Consider the following 24,000-nt stretch of genomic DNA (forward strand, 5'->3'; position numbering starts at 1 on the left):
CTAGTGGGAGCTGTATCGGGAGCTGTCTCTGGTCTCCGTCGTCTTTATCAGCAGCTTTGGAGCAGAGCTGCTGGCGCCATGGTAACCGTTAGTACTTTTAGTGCCTGGACAAAACAAACACATTATATTTAATATCATAAGAAACATAGAAGTGAGTCTATGTTGACGTTTTCAATTCTGAAGATGAATAATGAAAGACGTAGAGTGAGAGAAGGAGTAACGTTATGGAGAGTAAACAAGTACGATCCAATAACTTCATTCTTCATCCACAAACGTTCATAGCGCAGAAAATAATAATAATACAACAAAATAAGAGTTTTCTATGACCAGAGCAGCAGGACAGCCTGGTGGAGTTAGCCAGCATGCTAGCTACCTTGATACCTAGATACCTAAATACATAGGTAATTAGATACCTAGATCACTAGATATGGAGATACTTAGCTACCTAGATACATATACACTTATATAACTATACATTTAGCTACTTAGATACCAAGCTCCATATATACCTATATATATGTTGCTAGGTATCTAGGTGGCTAAGTAGCTAGGTATCTCGATATATAACTATACAAGTAGCTACCTAGATACCTAGATACTTAGCTACTTATATACTTAGATACCTACCTATATACATAAATAGCTAGATACTTAGATACCTAGATACACAGTTACCTAGATACTTAAATACTTAACCACTCAGATACTTAGATACTTAGCTACATAGATACTTAGCTACCTAGATACTTAGATAACTAGATACTTAGAGATACTTAGATAACTAGATACTTAGAGATACTTAGATAACTAGATACTTAGATAATTAGATACATAGATACTTAGCTACCTAGATACTTAGATAACTAGATACTTAGATAACTAGATACATAGATACTTAGCTACCTAGATACTTAGATAACTAGATACTTAGATAACTAGATACTTAGATAACTAGATACTTAGATAACTAGATACTTAGATAACTAGATACTTAGATACATATCTACCTAGACACTTAGATAGCCTAACTAGATACTTTGCTCACTAGATACCGAGATACCTATCTACCTAGCTACCTAGATACCCTGATCCCTCAATACCACGACATCTAGATACGTAACTATCTAACTATCTTGATACCTAGCTACCTCGATACCTAGCTACTTCGATACCTAGCTACCTAGATACCTCGCTACCTAGATACCTAGCTACCTTGATACCTACCTACGTAGATACCTAGCTACCTTGATACCAAGACCAGGGCTCTCAAGTTTTGAAGCAGTTTTGTTGATTTCACCGTCTGGAGACCGAGGTCTTCTTCACCTTCCTCAGGGAGGTGGGTACTTACTGGAGTTGGAGAAGGTCCTGATGTTGACGATGGACTGCTGTCCGAGTCTGCAGAAGAAGAGACAGAGAGTTTGTGTTTTGTATTAAGGGAGACCCTTCTTCCTCCTCTTCTTCCTCCTCCTCCTCCTCCTCCTCTTCTCACCTGCCCTCCTCTCCCTCCAGCAGCTTCCTGTAGGTGGCAATCTCGATGTCCAGAGCCAGTTTCAGGTTCATCAGGTCCTGCAGCAGAAGAAGAAAACTTTTTCAATTTGTCTAAAAATGTTGCACATGCATTTATATAAATGTAAACATATATAGAAGCACAGTTCTGTGTTATTATAACATAAATCAATTTTATTTAGGGTTAAGAAACCCACATTACTCTAAAAAGATCAAATGGCCTTTTGGGATTATTTGTCGATCTTTTTCAATTTTTTTTTTTTTTTAAATATATTAATTTTGATTTTACAAATTAGCAAGACAGGACATTAAGGATACAATACAAAGTGAAAAGAGAAACAAAAGGGTAAAGAACAACAAAAAACAGACAAAAAATATAAATAGATAATGGATACAAAATAATTAGAAAAACCACAGCACATAACACATTCGCACATCACCACTATAAGTACATATTTAAGGTTACATCATCAAATCAAATCAAGTCAGCATCAGTGACAGTATTTTTAATCTGGCACAGCAAAGTTCACCCCGGAGGGGTCCACCACGTCTAAGACTGGTTTCCATATTTTGACAAATCCCTTGACATTGTCATGGAGGGTGTGGGTCAACTTTTCCAAAGGGAGAACTTCCAAAATCCCCTTGTACCAGTCATCTGTAGAAGGAGTATCTTTAGAAATCCAGAGTTTAAGGATAGTCTTTCGAGCAATATATAACAGTATTTGAATCAGTTTAGCGTCATTATTACTCTTTGCACTGCTCACTTTAGCTGCCAGAACACATTGAGGGGGTGAAAGCTCCAGGTCATACCCAATCAAAGAAACCACCTCCTCCTTTACTTCTCTCCAGAATGTTTGAATTTTTGCACACTTCCAAAACATGTGTATATAAGTACCAACTTCAGAGTTACATTGACTACATGTAGGGGAACCTAGGCCCAGCCTGCCCCTCAGCAGTGGTGTACAATGCAGTCTATGTAATATCTTGAATTGTCTTTCTCTATCTGTGCTACAGCTCAGGATGTTAAGTGTGTTTCCTATAATTGATGTCCATACATTTTCCTCTATCTGACACTCCATGTCGATCTGCCACTGTTTGCGGATGTGGTCAGTGGAGTAATTAAGGTTTAGGCCGAAGGTTTCGTAGACATGGGAGATGAATTTTTTTGGCATGGGTTGTGTAAGGATTTCTTCCAGGAAGCACATGTTTGGGGCATCTACGGTTTTTGGTATGTAATGTCTTATTTGTAAATATCGAAAGAAATGGGACTGTTGGAGAGCGTATTTGTTCTTCAGGTTCTCAAACGAGTCCACTGTTCCTCCCTCATAGAGTTTGATAAGCTGGTCCAGACCCTTCTCATGCCAGAGCCTGAACACAGAGTCTTGACATGAGGGGTGGAAATCTGGGTTTCTCCATATGGGAGCCAAAAGTGAAAAATGATTCTTAAATTTAAAGTAGGCCATGATATTATTCCAGGTGTTTAATGTATTTCGTACAATAAAGTTATTTTGAACCTCTAGCTTTGCTCTCTTGTAGTTTACGAAGGGACAGTTCTTTAAAGTGAGTAATCCACAGTTTGTCGACTCCATGTGGATCCATGCATTTGTAGCCTTTGGGTTCACCCACTCATGTATGTAACGCATTTGTGCTGCCCAGTAGTAGAACTTTATGTTCGGGACTCCGAGTCCTCCCTGCTGCTTGCTTTTCTGTAGTTTACTTATTTTCATCCTAACCTTTTTGCCTTGCCAGATGAATTGTGTGAACATTTTATCCAAGTCAATGAAGAAGCTGTTGGGTATTGAGTTTGGCAGCATCTGTAGGGGGTACAGTAACCTGGGCAGTATATTCATTTTGAGCATGCTTATCCTGCCCAGCCAGGAAACTGGTAGCGTTACCCACCTATTCAAGTCTTCCCTGATGCGTGTTGTGATTGGCTTTAGATTGAGTTTAACAAGTTTTTTAAGAGAGGGGCCAATTCTAATTCCCAGGTATGTTATCTCCCTCAGTGACCAGTGGAAAGGGAATCCACTGGGTGGCGTAGAGCCTGCCAGGGCGCCAATAGGCATGGCCTCGGTTTTAGATAGGTTCACTTTAAAACCTGATATGTGCCCAAACTGTTGTAAACATTCAAGCAGACAGGGGATGGTTTTGTCTATCTCAACCAGGTATAGCAGAACATCATCCGCATAAAGAGAAATCTTTTGTATTGTACCATTGACATCCAAGCCTCTTATCGTTGGTGTGGTTCTGATGAGCTCAGCTAAGGGCTCAATAGCCAATGCAAACAAGAGAGGGCTCAGTGGGCATCCCTGAGGGGTGCCACGCTCTAATGGGAACGGATCTGAGCAATAGGAGTTAGTAATAACGGACGCTTTCGGGGAAAAGTACAGCAGTTTCACCCAGTCAATGAATTCTGTACTATTTCAAATCTGTCCATAGCATTGAAAAGAAAGGGCCATTCAACCCTGTCAAAAGCTTTTAATGAGTCCAGAGACACCACAAGGCCTTGTACATCATTGTCTCTGGCGAACTGTATTATGTTCAGAAGCTTCCTGATATTATTGGAGGAATTCCTCCCTTTGATGAAGCCTGTTTGGTCAGGATTTATTAATATTGATATTAATGGTTCAAGCCTCAGAGTCAGCACCTTGGCTAAAATCTTTGCGTCTACATTAATGAGCGATATGGGCCTGTAAGATGCTGGGTCTTCGGGGTCCTTGTTTTTTCAGAATCAGGCTAATGTTGGCTAGCGACATTGTTTCAGGCAAGTGGTGAGTTGTGTTGAAGCTGTAATTATAGGTGTTGACTAGATGGGGGGTGAGCTTGTTTTTAAAGGCTTTAAACCACTCTGCTGGGAACCCATCTGGGCCTGGTGCTTTTCCACTGTTCATCAAAGCCATTGCTTCTAATATCTCTTTTTCCTGAATGGGTTTCCCCAAAGATTGTTGCTGTTCTTTTGTTAGTGTAGGTAATTTAATTTTAGAAAAGAATTTGTCAAGTTCCACTTTAGTGCTGTTATTGTCAGTTTTGTATAATGATTTGTAAAATGATACAAAGACAGAGTTGATATTTTTCTTATCAAAATGTCTTTTCCCTCCTGGATCTCTGATTCCTGCTATGGTGTTATAATTTTCCTTCTGGTTGAGCAGGCGGGCCAAGTAATTACTAGATTTGTTTCCATATTCATACAGTCGCTGCTTTTGATAGAATAAGGATCGAGATGCTTTCTCATTCAGTATAGAATTTAGTGCCGCTCTGGTGCTGTGCACTTTAATGAGGTTTGTTTTGTTTGGACTAGACTTATGGGCAAGCTCTGCTTTTTGTAAGTCTGTTTCCAGTTCATTCTGCTTCTGGAGGAGAGTTTTTTTCCGGTGTGACATATATGAGATAGTACATCCTCTAATATAGGCTTTCGCAGATTCCCAGAGAAATTCAGGGTTTGTTTCACAATTGTCGTTTATGTCAAAAAATAAATCTAACTCTGCCTCCATCTTTTTTTTAAATTCCTTGTCCGTGAGAAGATATGACGGGAAACGCCATCTCTGTGTGCCAGACACAGCTTCACTCATCGTCATTTCTAGGTATACTGGGGCATGGTCACTAATATGTATAGATCCTATACTACATGCTTTTACTTGTCCAATAATCTGTGGTGGGGCAAAAAAGTAATCTATGCGTGAGTAGGAGTTATGTGGATTAGAGTAGAATGTGAAGTCTCTCACTGATGGGTTCAGGTTCCGCCATACGTCCGTCAAGTTTATATCACCTAGCATTTTACCGAGTAAAGCACCTGCACTTGTTCTTCTATTTGTGTCTGTTGGGGACCTGTCTAATTTGTTATCAAGACAACAATTAAAGTCGCCACCTAAAACTGTGAAGGGAGATCTGTGCTCCTCTATTTCTGCTCCTATTGTAGTCCAAAATGATGGAGTTGGCGAGTTTGGTGCGTAAATATTAATTAAAGTGACCGGTGTGCCATTTATTGTGCCGTGGACCAGGATGTATCTGCCCTCCGAGTCGCTTTTACATGTACCCAGTACAAATGGGGTGGCCTTGTGTATTAAGATAGCGACTCCTCTGCTATTGGAGGAAAATGATGAGGAGTAAACCTGGCCGACCCAGTCTCGTTTAAGTTTGATGTGCTCCTTATCCACGAGGTGGGTTTCTTGTAAGAAAGCTATTTGTATTTTGTCTTTCTTTAGAAAGCTTAATATTTTCTTCCGCTTAATTGGATGGTGGATCCCCTTTACATTGAATGTACAAAGTTTGATGCTATTTATCCCTGACATACCCTTCTTCTTTCTTTGTCACAGAGAGGCCCTGTTCCTTTACAGGCCTCCTGAAGGCGCTCTGGAAATGTGTTATCTGACCTTTGCTGACTTAGTTCAAATAGATATTTATTTCCGGTGGTGTGGAACAAAACATAACATTTAAGAACACTGAATGACAAAAAACAACAACGTAAGAACATGAACTGACACTTAAACTTATTGAAAGGGCACATGTGAGACCTCCTGCTCACCACCATTTCCCCCTCATTTCCTAACATCTAAACAAACTCTAGTAGGATAAAACAGAGCTTCCCAGACTAGAACAAAATAAAGATAAACATTTTTCAGGTATAGCCACTCTTATTTTAACCCGCAACCGTACCAGTCTTAATCAAGCTTGGTCAATCAGAGTAGTAACACTGTTATTAATAATATAACTGAACCTTTCTTAGAACAAAGTAATAAACTGTACATAAGCAGACCAGCTTGTTCGTGAGTTCCAACATGGAGAGAACAGAAGAAGAGCGAACAAGTGTGCATACTTAACAGCTGCGGACACCCTGCACCTGAATAGTTTGTGTCCTTTGTGGGTTACGTCAGCAGCATGACCACCGGGAGTATAAACTGTTCACTTATTTCTAGATTACCTTGCATTTCTCCATTATATTTGGGCTTTTTTCTTCTCCTCCACGAACCTCTGTGCTTCATCCGCGGATCTGAAGTGTCGGACTCCGCCGTCATCTGTAACGCGCAGCACGGCGGGATACAGCATCTGGGAGCGGATGCCGAGATCTCGGAGCGATGTCTTTGCCTCCAGGAATTCGCGTCGTTTTTTTTCCACCGCTGGTGAGAAGTCATCAAAGAAATGTATGCGGTTCCCGGAGAAAGTAACCTCAGCCGCGCTGCGCGCCCCCTTCATGATCAGCTGTTTGTCGGCGAAGTTGTGGAGACGGATGTCGACGGTCCTCGGCCTCGTGGAGTTGTTCTGCAGGTGTGCGGGCCGCGGTGGCACATGTCCAGCTTGATTCGGTCGTTCTTCACCGTGAGCTTCAAAACTTTTGGCAGCCAAGATTCGAAAAAGTCCCTTGCGTTCTGCCCCTCTGTGTGTTCGGGCAGATTGATGACCTTTATGTTGTTGCGTCTGGACCGGTTCTCCTGGTCCTCCAGCCGGGTCAGAGCCTCAGTTAGCCGTGTCTCGGTGCGCCCAAGTTTAGCTAGGAGCTGTGACGCGGAGTCCTCCGTGTCGGATATTCTTTGTTCTGCTTCGTCCACCCTTTTCTCCACTGCCGTAACACTTGCACACACCGAGTTGACGGATTTAGCTATTTGTTCGAGTTTCATATCCAGGCTGGAGCTGAGTTTCGTAAATACCGCGCCACTTATCTTCTCCACCAGGTCGTCAATCTGCGCGCCTTCCGCCATGTTGTCGGGGTCGCTGGTCTCTTTTTCGGACTGAGTTTTTCGAAGTCCGGACCGTCCAGTTCGGTTTTTTTCAGTTTTTTTCCCCCAAATATCATGCAGTGACATTACTTCTTCGTTCGACCTGTTCTATTAATGTTAATCTATACCTGAAATGTTAAATAAAGTGTTCAGTCCGGGAGCTCCTGTCCAGCGCTCCTACCTCTTTCGCATCACGTGACCCTCTCGATCTTTTTCAATTTAATCACTTTAGTTAAACACCGATATGAAACACTGCTTTGTAGTCGCCCCCTGGTGGTCAGGAGAGAGAATGCAGCTTAAACACATGAAGCATAGACTTCTATACAACCAGAGGCGTCGCCCCCTGGTGGTCAGGAGAGAGAAGGCAGCTCTAACACATGAAGCATAGACTTCTATACAACCAGAGGTCTCCCCCACCCCCCACCTCCCCCTCACCTGGTACTCTCGGAGCTGCCGGGCCATGTCTTGCTTGGCCCTCTGCAAAGCCTCCTCCAGGTCTCTGGTCCGGGCTTTGGCCTCTTTCACAGCCAGCTCTCCACGGTCCTCGGCCTCAATCAGCTGGTTCTCCAGAGCGCCACGCTGAGGGAGGAGCAACACAATGATCTGAATGATCCTCTCTAACATCAAATGATCTACAGTTCTATCAAATGATGATTTACGATGATAAATGTATCTAAAAAGATCTAAAAAGATCTACTATGATCTAAAAATTAATCTAAATTGATCCAAACCGATCCATCACTCTTCAGGGTGCTTCTCAGTGTACCTGAGCTTTCAACGCCTCTATCTCGCTCTGCAGGCGGCCGATCAGGCGGTTGACCTCGGCGACCTCTCCCTTCATGAGGCGGAGGTCGTCTCCGTACTGACTCGCCTGCACCGACATCTGGTCCACCTGCAGACGGAGGTCACGTGAGCCTCGAGTCTCAATGTGGGCAGAATACATCTACTCCAAGCCGTCCTTCAGGAGAATCACTCAAATTGTGCATATATATATATACATATATATATATATACATATATATATTTATACATATATATATATACGTATATCTATATATATAGATATACGTATATCTATATACATATATCTATATATATACATATATCTATATATATACATATATATATCTATACATATATAGATATATGTAGAGATATATATATGGACGTGGTGGCCGTCCTCACTTTGCTCTTGTACCAGGCCTCGGCCTCCTCCCGGCTGCGGGCCGCGATGTCCTCGTACTGAGCCTTGACCTCGGCCACGATGCTCTCCATGTTCAGGCTGCGGCTGTTGTCCATCTGCAGGACCACCGACGTGTCCCTGATGCCGGCCTGCAGCTCCTGCAGCTCCTTGCGACGGACACAGAGTACACAGAGTACACATCCTGGACCTCCACATACACAGAATACAACACGGCCTCTTCTATTTACATTTTAATCTCTGGGGTCAAAGGTCTTCTCGATATTACATCATTTATTCGTTAACATAAAGAAATACAATCCGTACCTCCTCATAGACGTTACGCAGGAAGTTGATTTCATCCGTCAGAGCTCCGACTTTATCCTCCAGGTCGGCCTTCACCATGTAGGCCGAGTCCACGTCCTGAAGACAGAGACCATCAGAGACCAACATAGACCACCAGAGACCATCAGAGACCACCAGAGACCATCAGAGACCAACATAGACCACCAGAGACCATCAGAGACCAACATAGACCACCAGAGACCATCAGAGACTACCAGAGACCATCAGAGACCAACATAGACCACCAGAGACCATCAGAGACCACCAGAGACCATCAGAGACCAACATAGACCACCAGAGACCATCAGAGACCAACATAGACCACCAGAGACCATCAGAGACTACCAGAGACCATCAGAGACCAACATAGACCACCAGAGACCATCAGGAGACCATCATAGACCACCAGAGACCATCAGAGACCAACATAGACCACCAGAGACCATCAGGAGACCATCATAGACCACCAGAGACCAACATAGACCACCAGAGACCATCAGAGACCATCATAGACCATCAGGAGACCATCAGAGACCACCAGAGACCACCAGAGACCATCAGAGACTACCAGAGACCATCAGAGACCATCAGAGACCATCAGAAGACCATCAGAGACCATCAGGAGACCATCAGAGACCATCAGAGACCACCAGAGACCATCAGGAGACCATCAGAGACCACCAGAGACCATCAGAGACCAACATAGACCACCAGAGACCATCAGGAGACCATCATAGACCACCAGAGACCAACATAGACCACCAGAGACCATCAGAGACCAACATAGACCACCAGAGACCATCAGAGACCATCAGGAGACCATCATAGACCATCAGGAGACCATCAGAGACCACCAGAGACCATCAGAGACTACCAGAGAAAATCAGAGACCAACAGAGACCATCAGAGACCATCAGAAGACCATCATAGACCATCAGGAGACCATCAGAGACCATCAGAGACAAACATAGACCACCAGAGACCATCAGGAGACCATCAGAGACCAACATAGACCATCAGAGACCAACATAGACCATCATAGACCACCAGAGACCATCAGAGACCAACATAGACCACCAGAGACCATCAGAGACCATCATAGACCACCAGAGACCATCAGAGACCAACATAGACCACCAGAGACCATCAGAGACCAACATAGACCACCAGAGACCATCAGAGACCATCAGAGACATGTTTAAAGGACCAGAGTAAGAACCGGTTTAAAGGACAAGAGTAAGAACCGGTTTAAAGGACCAGAGTAAGAACCGGTTTAAAGGACCAGCGTAAGAACCGGTTTAAAGGACCAGAGTAAGAACCGGTTTAAAGGACCAGCGTAAGAATCGGTTTAAAGGACCAGAGTAAGAACCGGTTTAAAGGACCAGCGTAAGAACCGGTTTAAAGGACCAGCGTAAGAACCGGTTTAAAGGACAAGAGTAAGAACCGGTTTAAATGACCAGAGTAAGAACCGGTTTAAAGGACCAGCGTAAGAACCGGTTTAAAGGACCAGAGTAAGAACCGGTTTAAAGGACCAGAGTAAGAACCGGTTTAAAAGACCAGAGTAAGAACCGGTTTAAAGGACAAGAGTAAGAACCGGTTTAAAGGACCAGAGTAAGAACCGGTTTAAAGGACCAGAGTAAGAACCGGTTTAAAGGACCAAAGTAAGAACCGGTTTAAAGGACCAGAGTAAGAACCGGTTTAAAGGACCAGAGTAAGAACCGGTTTAAAGGACCAGAGTAAGAACCGGTTTAAAGGACCAGTGTAAGAACCGGTTTAAAGGACCAGAGTAAGAACCGGTTTAAAGGACCAGAGTAAGAACCGGTTTAAAGGACCAGAGTAAGAACCGGTTTAAAGGACCAGAGTAAGAACCGGTTTAAAGGACCAGCGTAAGAACCGGTTTAAAGGACCAGCGTAAGAACCGGTTTAAAGGACCAGTGTAAGAACCGTTTAAAGGACCAGAGTAAGAACCGGTTTAAAGGACCAGAGTAAGAACCGGTTTAAAGGACCAGAGTAAGAACCGGTTTAAAGGACCAGCGTAAGAACCGGTTTAAAGGACCAGCGTAAGAACCGGTTTAAAGGACCAGTGTAAGAACCGGTTTAAAGGACCAGAGTAAGAACCGGTTTAAAGGACCAGCGTAAGAACCGGTTTAAAGGACCAGAGTAAGAACCGGTTTAAAGGACCAGAGTAAGAACCGGTTTAAAGGACCAGAGTAAGAACCGGTTTAAAGGACCAGTGTAAGAACCGGTTTAAAGGACCAGAGTAAGAACCGGTTTAAAGGACCAGAGTAAGAACCGGTTTAAAGGACCAGAGTAAGAACCGGTTTAAAGGACCAGAGTAAGAACCGGTTTAAAGGACCAGAGTAAGAACCGGTTTAAAGGACCAGAGTAAGAACCGGTTTAAAGGACCAGCGTAAGAACCGGTTTAAAGGACCAGAGTAAGAACCGGTTTAAAGGACCAGCGTAAGAACCGGTTTAAAGGACCAGAGTAAGAACCGGTTTAAAGGACCAGCGTAAGAACCGGTTTAAAGGACCAGCGTAAGAACCGGTTTAAAGGACCAGAGTAAGAACCGGTTTAAAGGACCAGAGTAAGAACCGGTTTAAAGGACCAGAGTAAGAACCGGTTTAAAGGACAAGAGTAAGAACCGGTTTAAAGGACCAGAGTAAGAACCGGTTTAAAGGACCAGCGTAAGAACCGGTTTAAAGGACCAGCGTAAGAACCGGTTTAAAGGACCAGAGTAAGAACCGGTTTAAAGGACCAGAGTAAGAACCGGTTTAAAGGACCAGAGTAAGAACCGGTTTAAAGGACCAGAGTAAGAACCGGTTTAAAGGACCAGAGTAAGAACCGGTTTAAAGGACCAGCGTAAGAACCGGTTTAAAGGACCAGCGTAAGAACCGGTTTAAAGGACCAGTGTAAGAACCGGTTTAAAGGACCAGAGTAAGAACCGGTTTAAAGGACCAGAGTAAGAACCGGTTTAAAGGACCAGCGTAAGAACCGGTTTAAAGGACCAGAGTAAGAACCGGTTTAAAGGACCAGCGTAAGAACCGGTTTAAAGGACCAGAGTAAGAACCGGTTTAAAGGACCAGAGTAAGAACCGGTTTAAAGGACCAGAGTAAGAACCGGTTTAAAGGACCAGTGTAAGAACCGGTTTAAAGGACCAGAGTAAGAACCGGTTTAAAGGACCAGAGTAAGAACCGGTTTAAAGGACCAGCGTAAGAACCGGTTTAAAGGACCAGAGTAAGAACCGGTTTAAAGGACCAGAGTAAGAACCGGTTTAAAGGACCAGCGTAAGAACCGGTTTAAAGGACCAGAGTAAGAACCGGTTTAAAGGACCAGTGTAAGAACCGGTTTAAAGGACCAGCGTAAGAACCGGTTTAAAGGACCAGAGTAAGAACCGGTTTAAAGGACCAGAGTAAGAACCGGTTTAAAGGACCAGCGTAAGAATCGGTTTAAAGGACCAGAGTAAGAACCGGTTTAAAGGACCAGAGTAAGAACCGGTTTAAAGGACCAGAGTAAGAACCGGTTTAAAGGACCAGCGTAAGAACCGGTTTAAAGGACCAGCGTAAGAACCGGTTTAAAGGACAAGAGTAAGAACCGGTTTAAAGGACCAGAGTAAGAACCGGTTTAAAGGACCAGAGTAAGAACCGGTTTAAAGGACCAGCGTAAGAACCGGTTTAAAGGACCAGAGTAAGAACCGGTTTAAAGGACCAGCGTAAGAACCGGTTTAAAGGACCAGAGTAAGAACCGGTTTAAAGGACCAGAGTAAGAACCGGTTTAAAGGACCAGAGTAAGAACCGGTTTAAAGGACCAGTGTAAGAACCGGTTTAAAGGACCAGAGTAAGAACCGGTTTAAAGGACCAGAGTAAGAACCGGTTTAAAGGACCAGCGTAAGAACCGGTTTAAAGGACCAGAGTAAGAACCGGTTTAAAGGACCAGAGTAAGAACCGGTTTAAAGGACCAGCGTAAGAACCGGTTTAAAGGACCAGAGTAAGAACCGGTTTAAAGGACCAGAGTAAGAACCGGTTTAAAGGACCAGCGTAAGAACCGGTTTAAAGGACCAGAGTAAGAACCGGTTTAAAGGACCAGAGTAAGAACCGGTTTAAAGGACCAGCGTAAGAACCGGTTTAAAGGACCAGCGTAAGAACCGGTTTAAAGGACCAGCGTAAGAACCGGTTTAAAGGACCAGTGTAAGAACCGGTTTAAAGGACCAGAGTAAGAACCGGTTTAAAGGACCAGAGTAAGAACCGGTTTAAAGGACCAGAGTAAGAACCGGTTTAAAGGACCAGCGTAAGAACCGGTTTAAAGGACCAGCGTAAGAACCGGTTTAAAGGACCAGTGTAAGAACCGGTTTAAAGGACCAGAGTAAGAACCGGTTTAAAGGACCAGCGTAAGAACCGGTTTAAAGGACCAGAGTAAGAACCGGTTTAAAGGACCAGCGTAAGAACCGGTTTAAAGGACCAGAGTAAGAACCGGTTTAAAGGACCAGAGTAAGAACCGGTTTAAAGGACCAGAGTAAGAACCGGTTTAAAGGACCAGTGTAAGAACCGGTTTAAAGGACCAGAGTAAGAACCGGTTTAAAGGACCAGAGTAAGAACCGGTTTAAAGGACCAGAGTAAGAACCGGTTTAAAGGACCAGAGTAAGAACCGGTTTAAAGGACCAGAGTAAGAACCGGTTTAAAGGACCAGCGTAAGAACCGGTTTAAAGGACCAGAGTAAGAACCGGTTTAAAGGACCAGAGTAAGAACCGGTTTAAAGGACCAGAGTAAGAACCGGTTTAAAGGACCAGCGTAAGAACCGGTTTAAAGGACCAGCGTAAGAACCGGTTTAAAGGACCAGAGTAAGAACCGGTTTAAAGGACTAGCGTAAGAACCGGTTTAAAGGACCAGAGTAAGAACCGGTTTAAAGGACCAGAGTAAGAACCGGTTTAAAGGACCAGAGTAAGAACCGGTTTAAAGGACCAGCGTAAGAACCGGTTTAAAGGACCAGCGTAAGAACCGGTTTAAAGGACCAGAGTAAGAACCGGTTTAAAGGACCAGAGTAAGAACCGGTTTAAAGGACCAGAGTAAGAACCGGTTTAAAGGACCAGAGTAAGAACCGGTTTAAAGGACCAGCGTAAGAACCGGTTTAAAGGACCAGCGTAAGAACCGGTTTAAAGGACCAGCGTAAGAACCGGTTTAAAGGACCAGTGTAAGAACCGGTTTAAAGGACCAGAGTAAGAACCGGTTTAAAGGACCAGAGTAAGAACCGGTTTAAAGGACCAGCGTAAGAACCGGTTTAAAGGACCAGAGTAAGAACCGGTTTAAAGGACCAGCGTAAGAACCGGTTTAAAGGACCAGAGTAAGAACCGGTTTAAAGGACCAGAGTAAGAACCGGTTTAAAGGACCAGAGTAAGAACCGGTTTAAAGGACCAGTGTAAGAACCGGTTTAAAGGACCAGAGTAAGAACCGGTTTAAAGGACCAGAGTAAGAACCGGTTTAAAGGACCAGCGTAAGAACCGGTTTAAAGGACCAGAGTAAGAACCGGTTTAAAGGACCAGAGTAAGAACCGGTTTAAAGGACCAGCGTAAGAACCGGTTTAAAGGACCAGAGTAAGAACCGGTTTAAAGGACCAGTGTAAGAACCGGTTTAAAGGACCAGCGTAAGAACCGGTTTAAAGGACCAGAGTAAGAACCGGTTTAAAGGACCAGCGTAAGAATTGGTTTAAAGGACCAGAGTAAGAACCGGTTTAAAGGACCAGAGTAAGAACCGGTTTAAAGGACCAGAGTAAGAACCGGTTTAAAGGACCAGCGTAAGAACCGGTTTAAAGGACCAGCGTAAGAACCGGTTTAAAGGACAAGAGTAAGAACCGGTTTAAAGGACCAGAGTAAGAACCGGTTTAAAGGACCAGCGTAAGAACCGGTTTAAAGGACCAGAGTAAGAACCGGTTTAAAGGACCAGAGTAAGAACCGGTTTAAAGGACCAGCGTAAGAACCGGTTTAAAGGACCAGAGTAAGAACCGGTTTAAAGGACCAGAGTAAGAACCGGTTTAAAGGACCAAAGTAAGAACCGGTTTAAAGGACCAGCGTAAGAACCGGTTTAAAGGACCAGCGTAAGAACCGGTTTAAAGGACCAGAGTAAGAACCGGTTTAAAGGACCAGAGTAAGAACCGGTTTAAAGGACCAGAGTAAGAACCGGTTTAAAGGACCAGCGTAAGAACCGGTTTAAAGGACCAGCGTGTGTCCTGACCTTCTTCAGGATCACAAAGTCGTTCTCCATGTTGTTCCTCTTGTTGATCTCGTCTTCATATCTGTAACAGAGACATGGATGAAGAGACTCTGGTCTGAGAGGACCTCATGAACTTAAGACCTCCGATGACCTCAGAACCTTCTCCTGACCCCCGTACTTGTGCTTGTAGTCCTCCACCAGGCCCTGCATGTTCCTCAGCTCCCCGTCCAGCTTGGTCCTGTCGTTGTGGACCAGGTCCATCTGGCGCCGCAGACCCGCCATGTAGGCCTCGAACAGGGGCTCCACGTTGGACCGGCCCACCCCCTGAGCCTGCAGCAGGTCCAGCTTGGTCTCCAGCATCTTGTTCTGCTGCTCCAGGAAACGGACCTGCAGGAGCGGGAAGATATCTTTAATGTTCTGAGCTTCTTGTGTCGACATCATTATTCATCATGTAGTTTTATGTCTTAATGGGACTAATGTTAATATTCTCTCTTCTTATATTATGGTTTCTGCATGCTTATAAAAGTGTGGAACTGATTGTGCAATACAGTTCTCACATTTCTGTACCTTACTTAATATATACTAGCATTTACTTCTTGTTTTAGTATTTCCATTTTTTTTCTCCATTTTTACGTTTAAGTTATTGTAATTCTGCAACGTGATCTTTTACATGTTCGTTAACTGAGCTCATGACAAAGAAACATCCTGAACATCAACATGAAGAAGAACTGGGTCATGTTCTCATGTTCAGTTTTAGAAAGATGTACAAAAGCCTCATTGTGTCACGAATTCCCCCATCATACTACTGGTTTTCTTCTGTTTGCTGGTTTCATGAACTCTCTTGCCTGTACCCAGTAAAAGCAATCCTCTTTGTACCCCCCTCCTTGTTACCTTCGCATTGAAAATGCCGGAAGGTTATGTTTTGATCGCCGTGTATTTCTTTATTTATTTATTTATTTATTTGTATGCGTGTTATTCGCAAAACTCAAAAAGTATTGAACCAAATCGCATGAAATTTGGTGGGATGATTGTTTATTACCCGGGGACCAGTTGATTCGATTTTGGCATCGATCGGGTCAAATGTCAAGGTCAAAGGTCATGAACAGGTCAAAATCTTTCGCAGAACTCAAAAAGTATTGAACCGAATCGCATGAAATTTGGTGGGATGATTGTTTATTATCCGGGGACCAGTTGATTACATTTTGGGATTGATCGGGTCAAAGGTCAAGGTCAAAGGTCATGAACAGGTCAAATCTTCTTGAATCACATGGAATTTGGTGGGATGATTGGTTATTATCCGGGGACCATTTGATTAGATTTTGGGATCAATCGGGCGGCTCCGGTTTCCTGCCTGTTGTTCCTCCTCCTCTTCCTCTTCATCCTCCCTCACAAAGCCTGCTCTCTGTTCTGCACCTCCGTGCTCAGGTTACAGCTTCTCAACGGGCGGAGGGCTTAAATATCCATTCAGGCTGTAAACGGCCCACAATACCTGTCTAATATCTATCTCATACCTATCTAATATCTTTATGTACCTGCAGCCTCTTTCTGGAGCGTTCACTGATCAGGTTGTCGATCAATAACCTGATCAGTAACCATGGATCAGTGGATCAGTGGCCTCATTCAGGTGTGAACTGCAGTTCTTTAAGGGTCAGTGGGGTTGGATTACACTTTTACCTGCTCCACTTTGTCTTTTAGAGGAAGAGGAAGACTTTCTGTCTCAATGTCACAACAGAACCAGAACCAGAACCCGGAGTGTCTGAACTAACTTCCAGGTTTGAATCAGCCACAAAGAAAGAGACGAGTTCTCAGATACTTTCACTAAATTAGGATATATATCTATAAATGTCTATCTATACATGAGTTCCTTGAGAACCCGTTCTCATGGACCGGAGACACAATGAGCTCTCAGGTGGACTCGGGGGTTCTGGACGCCTGCAGCGCCTCAACAAAGACTTCTTTGTGGAGCGACACCGAGTCCGTGAGAAAGAGGAGAAGATAGCAATGTCTTCATCACGACTTCATCAGAGCTGTGCTGTGGGAAACGGGTGTCCTTTATATAGATATATTTATAAATATAGATATATTATATTATTTATACATATATTTATATTATATTATTGGAATGTATAAATACATATATATATATATATAACTATCATTATCATTATTATTATTATTATTTGGTATTTACCTGTGTGGATCATTAGGAGCAGCTCATTTGACTTTATTAATAATAAATATTAATATTCTACCTTGTCGATGAAGGTGGCGAAGCGGTTGTTGAGGCTCTTGATCTGCTCCTTCTCGTGGGCCCGGCTGGAGGACAGACGGGGGTCTATCTCCAGGTTCAGGGGGGCCAGCAGGCTCCTGTTGACGGACAGGCAGGCCAGCGGGGCCCCGTGGTGGAGGGCCCCGCTGGGGCCGCTGTACAGAGACCCGCCGCTCAGGCTCACGCAGCCGAAGGCCCCCGGCCCGAAGCCGCTCGGCCTCCGGACCGAGCCGCCGGAGCTCCGGACCGACCCCCCGGAGCTGATCCGCTTGGTACGACTCAGGCTCATAGTGGAGGAGAGGGGTGGAGGAGAGAGGTGGAGGAGAGAGGTGGAGGAGAGAGGTGGAGGAGAGGGGTGGAGGAGAGAGGTGGAGGAGAGAGGTGGAGGAGAGGTGGAGGAGAGGTGGAGGAGAGAGGTGGAGGAGAGAGGTGGAGGAGAGGGGTGGAGGAGAGAGGTGGAGGAGAGGGGTGGAGGAGAGGGGTGGAGGAGAGAGGTGGAGGAGAGGGGTGGAGGAGAGAGGTGAAGGAGAGAGGTGGAGGAGAGGTGGAGGAGAGAGGTGGAGGAGAGGGGTGGAGGAGAGAGGTGAAGGAGAGGGGTGGAGGAGAGAGGTGGAGGAGAGGGGTGGAGGAGAGGTGGAGGAGAGAGGTGGAGGAGAGGGGTGGAGGAGAGGTGGAGGAGAGAGGTGGAGGTATCCAATGGAATAAGAATGCAGGTTACTGAGGAGGAATAATGAGACCCTGAGGAGGACCAGGTGAGACCAGGATGTCAGACCAGGTGTCTCGGGCCTTTTAAAACCTGTGAAGGGGCGGAGTCAGAGGAGGCGGAGTCAGAGGAGGCAGAGTCAGAGGAGGCGGAGTCAGAGGAGGCAGAGTCAGTGGAGGCGAAGTCAGAGGAGGCGAAGTCAAGCTGCAGCAGAGATGTGGTGTCACGTGTCCAGTGTTCCTGACTCGTCAATAAGTTATATTCATGATCAGGTTTCACATTTAAGTTTCACAGGAAACAACGGAAGTTTAACTTTATTCTTTCTCTGATAAAAGAACATAAAGAATCTACATGAAGAAACCATTCCACTATTAAACAATGCTTCCTGTGTGTGTTTCTACTGAAAATGTTCTCTCACAACAGACAGTAACTAGAACGGGCACTCGGTAGAGCGCATACCTTCGCATATCACAAGATTGGGTATTGAATTATGAACATTTTGGCATTAGTTGCATGCCAATTGGACAAAAATGTATCTTGCTATGGTAAAAAAAAGATTTTGACCTTTCCATGACCTTGACCTTGACCTTTGACCCGATTGATCCCAAAATCTAATCAAATGGTCCCCGGATAATAACCAATCATCCCACCAAATTCCATGTGATTCAAGAATATTTGAACTGTTCATGACCTTTGACCTTGACCTTTGACCCGATCGATCCCAAAATCTAATCAACTGGTCCCCGGATAATAAACAATCATCCCACCAAATTTCATGCGATTCGGTTCAATACTTTTTGAGTTTTGCGAATAACACGCATACAAATAAATAAATAAATAAATACACGGCGATCAAAACATAACCTTTTTCAAGATTCAAGATTCAAGATGTTTTATTTGTCACATACACACACAGGGTGTGCAGTGAAATGAAAGTGGCAATGCTCAGCAGGAATGTGCAAGGGCAACAAGTACACACTATTTACAATAAAAAACAACACAATATTTACAGTAAGTGTGTGTGTGTGTGTGTGTGCCTAAAAGGGGCAGTTGTGTGGGTCTATGTGGGGGTCCTGGTGAGGTCGGAGTTCACAATCCTGATGGCCTGAGGAAAGAAACTCCGTCTCAGTCTCTCTGTTCTTGCAGCGTGACTACGGAGGCGCCTGCCTGACCGCAGCAGCTGAAACAGTCTGTTGTTGGGGTGGTGAGGATCCTTCATGATCCTGCGGCTCTGGTTCTGCACCTCCTGGTGTACAAGTCCTGCAGGGTGGGGAGTGTAGTTCCAATAGTGCGTTCAGCCGAACGCACTACTCTCTGCAGAGCCTTCCTGTCCCGAGCGGAGCAGTTGCCAAACCAGGCTGTGATGCTTCCTGTCAGGACGCTCTCTACAGCTCCAGAGTAGAAGGACTGAAGGATCCTCTGGGAAACTTTAAATTTCCTCAGCTGCCTGAGGTGCTGCCTTGCCTTTCTCACCAGAGTGTCTGTGTTCGTTGACCATGTCAGATCCTCGGTGATGTGGACTCCCAGGTATTTATACCGCTCACCCTCTCCACAGTAGTCCCGTTAATCCCCAGTGGTGAGTACGTCCTCTGTTGTTGTACCCTCCTAAAGTCCACAATCAGCTCCTTAGTTTTGGTGACATTCATGATGAGGCTGTTGTCCTGGCACCAGAGTGACAGATCAGCAACTTCCTCCAGGTAGGCCTTCTCGTCGTTGTCGGAGATCAGGCCCACCACCACTGTGTCATCCGCAAACTTGATGATGGTGTTGGAGCTGAACCTGGCCACACAGTCATGTGTGTACAGGGAGTACAGTAGGGGCGTGAGGACGCAACCCTGGGGGATCCTGTGTTCAGGGTGAGGGATTTGGAGGTGTGTCTGCCCACCCTGACCACCTGTGGCCTGGCGGTCAGGAAGTCCAGGATCCAAGCACACAGGGGTGTTCAGTCCCAGCTCAATCAGCTTGCCGGCCAGTCTGGAGGGACTATGGTGTTGAAAGCTGAACTATAATCAATGAACAGCAGTCTCACATAGCCCACCTCTGGCTGTCCAGATGAGAGAGTGTGGTGTGCAGTACCTGGGAGACAGCATCATCTGTGGATCTGTTTGGGCGATAAGCAAACTGCAGCGGGTCCATGGAGGAAGGGAGGAAGGCGCAGATGTAGTCCTTTATCAGCCTCTCAAAGCATTTCATGACCACCGAGGTGAGGGCCACGGTCGGTAGTCATTCATACATGCTGGAGAAGCATTCTTGGGCACAGGGACAATAGTGGATCTCTTGAAGCAGGCGGGGACCACGGACTCAGCCAGGGAGAGGTTGAATATTGTGGTGAACACTGGAGCTAGCTGATTAGCACAGGTCTTCAGTACTCGCCCAGATATGCCATCTGGACCTGCAGCTTTCCTGGTGTTCACCCTCAACAGAGCCCTCCTCACACTGTGCTCGGTCACAGAGAGTGTGTGTTCATCCCCAGCGGTAGAACTCACCTCGGCTACGCTAACGGTGTTGTTGTTAGCCGGCGAGCTAGCGCTGTTGTTGCTAGCCTCAAACCGTGCATAAAATGAGTTCAGGTCGTCCGCTAGGGATGCGTCGGCACTCACCATAGCGCGCCTCTGCTCTGGTAGTCTGTGATAGTCCGTAGCCCCTGCCATAGGCGCCTGGTGTCGCGCTGCTCCATCTGTGATTCCACTCTGTCTCGGTACCTCCTCTTGGCTTCCTTCACCGCCGTCCTCAGTCCATAGACCGCTGCCTTGTACTCGTCCATGTTGCCGGATACAAGACCGGAGTTATAGGCAGCAGTACGGGCGTTCACAGCTTCACGGATGGATCTATCAACCCACGGCTTTTGGTTAGGAAAGACCCTAACTTTTACCGTGGGGACGATGGTGTCCGCTAAGCGTTGCTATGAGGCTCATTGCTACTTCCAGAACTCGCTGACGTCACTGGAACTGGAGTGGATCATGTCCCAGTCGACGACACGCAGAGCGTCCTGTAGCTCAGCCTCTGATTGGTCAGACCACCGCGTTCGTTCCTCGTCACTACCGCTTCCCGCGATCTTTTGTCGGTACTCGGAAGCAGAAAAATGGCGGCATGGTCTGATTTGCGAACGGAGGAGAGAGACAGCCTTGTAGCCTCTCTTGAATGGCGTATAGCAGTGGTCCAACGTTCTTTCCTCTGGTAGCACACGTAATGTGCTGGTGAAAGTTCGGCATGACTTTTTAGGTTCGCCTATTAAAGTCCCCAGCCACCACCACAGCCGCGTCGGGATACTTGTTCTGATGCCGACATAACACATCATGTAGGTCCGATAGTGCTACGTCGGTGTCCGCTTGTGGTGGTATGTAGACGGCTGTGGTGATGACCGAGCTGAACTCCCGGGAAGGTAGAATGGACGGCATGAGATCGTCAGATGTTCCAGGTTCGCGAGCAGGAACGAGAAAGAGTCTTAATGTTCTTGGGGTCGCACCACATGTTGTTAGTCATGAAGCAAACCCTCCACCCTTAGATTTACCAGACTCTTCCGTTCTGTCTGCACGGAAAACAGAGAAGGACTCGGTTGGGCATATGACTCGATCCGGCACCAGCGGGTCAGCCATGTTTCCGTCAGACAAAAGATGTTACAGTCCTCATGTCCCGTTGGAATCTGATCCTTGCCCTAACATCATCCATCTTATTTTCCAGAGACTGGACGTTAGCAAGAAGGATGCTGGGCAGAGGTGGACGGTGGGCTTGAACTCTCAGTCTGTTCCGAATTCCGCTCCGTTTCCTCGATGTTTTCGTCGTCTCCCGTAGTAGCGGCTCCACTGTTGTTGATGTGGTTCGCTCGACGATCTCTGCCGGCCACGCTGGATCGATGGAAAAAGTGGACAAAAACCCTTGTTTTGCGCAAAAGTTTATGTCCAAAAGTGTGCTGCGGTCGTATGCTGTTAGTGCCGATGTGTTTGTAGCAAAGAAAACATTAAAAATAAACACAAAAACTAAAAGAGCGCACAATCTCCGCGGAGCTACCTCGACGGCGTCTGGACACAGCCGCGCCATCTCTCACTCTCAATGCGAAGGTAATAACTATGAACTTCTTCATCTCATCCTCTGACCTTTGACCTCACCTAACCCAAACCCTTCACTAATTGTATCAGTTCATAGAAATATAAAGTAACTGAGCAAAGTTGTGATCGCAAACAAACCAGGTAATTAGTCTCAGAGTAAAAGTTGATAACGGAGTCAGTGATGAAGACGATGAAGATGAGTCCGCAGGGTGGTCCGTTCTCCATCGAGGATGCTGCAACTCGTTGTTGATCCAGACTCTCTGAGGAGGCTCCGCCCACTTCCTGAAGTCACCGAGGACTGGGTAAAGGTCAGGAGGTCCCAGGGAGCCAATCAGCTCTCAGGAAGGAGAGAGGGAGCGAGAGGAGAGGACAGAGTCAGTGAAGGTGTTGATGCTGAGTTCATGGAACATTAATTAAGATGTTCCAGATGACGTCATCTCCTCGATCCATCGGCCACGATGAGAAGTGAGCGGGGTCTCGGTTCTGGAGGGGTGGACCGGTCCGACGCTGACCTGGAGTCAGCAGAGTGGTCTCTCTTTTAGAGGGGGTGGTCTCAGGGCTCTTTGGGGGTCTTCACAGAGCGTCCTCACCCACATGGAGACCACCACGCTGTGATCATGAACATTTATCATATTCACCAAATTACTCTTGAGTCACGTTCAGGGACAGAAGGAAACCAGAGAGACTGTTTCACAGAGAGCTGAGTGTAGGAACAGGACATATTATATCATTTAATTACATGTATTAATACCTTTCTATTGACTGCTATTGAGTCGCCCCCTGGTGGTCAGGAGAGAGAATGCAGCTTTAACCCATGAAGCATAGACTTCTATACAACCAGAGGAGTCGCCCCCTGGTTGTCAGTATGAGAATGCAGCTTAAGCACATGAAGTATAGACTTCTATACAACCAGATGAGTGGCACCATGGTGGTCAAGAGAGAATTCAGCTTCAACACATGAAGCATAGACTTCTATACAACCAGAGGAGCCCCCTGGTGGTCAGGAGAGAGAAAACAGCTTCAACACATGACGCATAGACTTCTATACAACCAGAGGAGTCGCCCCCTGGTAGTCAGGAGAGAGAAAGCAGCTTTAACACATGACGCATATACTTCTATACAACCAGAGGAGTCCCCCCTGGTGGTCAGGAGAGAGAAAGCAGCTCTAACACATGAAGCATAGACTTCTATACAACCAGAGGAGCCCCCTGGTGGTCAGGAGAGAGAAAGCAGCTTTAACACATGAAGCATAGACTTCTATACAACCATAGGAGTCGCCCCCTGGTGGTCAGGAGAGAGAAAGCAGCTCTAACACTTGAAGCATAGACTTCTATACAACCAGAGGAGTCGCCCCCTGGTGGTCAGGAGAGAGAAAGCAGCTCTAACACATGAAGCATAGACTTCTATACAACCAGAGGAGCCCCCTGGTGGTCAGGAGAGAGAAAGCAGCTCTAACACATGAAGCATAGACTTCTATACAACCAGAGGAGTCGCCCCCTGGTGGTCAGGAGAGAGAAAGCAGCTCTAACACATGAAGCATAGACTTCTATACAACCAGAGGAGCCCCCTGGTGGTCAGGAGAGAGAAAGCAGCTCCAACACATGAAGCTTTGCCTCCTGACTCCTGAATCCTTTGGCTACTGACAACCGAACCTCATAAAAGTCTCGGCTCCTCTGGAGTCAGTGTTGTCGTCTTCATGCATCGACTATGGCATGCGAGACAAGACTGTCAGGAAGTACTTGAAAAGACATCTATTGTGTAAAATGAGCCCTCGGTAAGAAACAGCTCACGTATTACAATGTGGAGGGCTTTCAGAAAAGTTCCATTTTGGTTTAGGAAATTATGGAAAAACAGTTGTTCAAACAACCGGGCTGAGTATCAAACCCTCACTTATTCACTCCTGGTTTCCAGTCACGAGTCAGCGAGAAGCAATGTAGACATACATTTATATTTTTGAGAACCATTTATGAAGCCTTCAACATTCCACTTGGCATCTCTGAGTAACAAAGATCGGTAAACATGGTTCCTGAGAAGAACGG

At 45.7% G+C, this 24,000-nt stretch overlaps 1 protein-coding gene across 1 annotated transcript; it reads right to left on the reverse strand.

Moving 5' to 3' along the window:
* On the reverse strand, positions 1 to 17,501 carry si:dkey-222f2.1 (keratin, type II cytoskeletal 8). Its single transcript, XM_056436806.1, has 10 exons — positions 17,196 to 17,501; positions 15,122 to 15,330; positions 14,965 to 15,025; positions 8,725 to 8,820; positions 8,403 to 8,567; positions 7,984 to 8,109; positions 7,653 to 7,796; positions 1,490 to 1,566; positions 1,349 to 1,395; positions 1 to 104 (listed from the first exon to the last, which is right to left on the reverse strand). The coding sequence occupies exons 1-10, from the start codon at positions 17,499 to 17,501 to the stop codon at positions 1 to 3; spliced, it is 1,335 nt and encodes a 444-aa protein (XP_056292781.1).
* Between the last annotated feature and the right edge of the window lie 6,499 nt (positions 17,502 to 24,000).

Source organism: Pseudoliparis swirei, chromosome 18, assembly GCF_029220125.1.
Source record: "Pseudoliparis swirei isolate HS2019 ecotype Mariana Trench chromosome 18, NWPU_hadal_v1, whole genome shotgun sequence".
Taxonomy (NCBI): domain Eukaryota; kingdom Metazoa; phylum Chordata; class Actinopteri; order Perciformes; family Liparidae; genus Pseudoliparis; species Pseudoliparis swirei.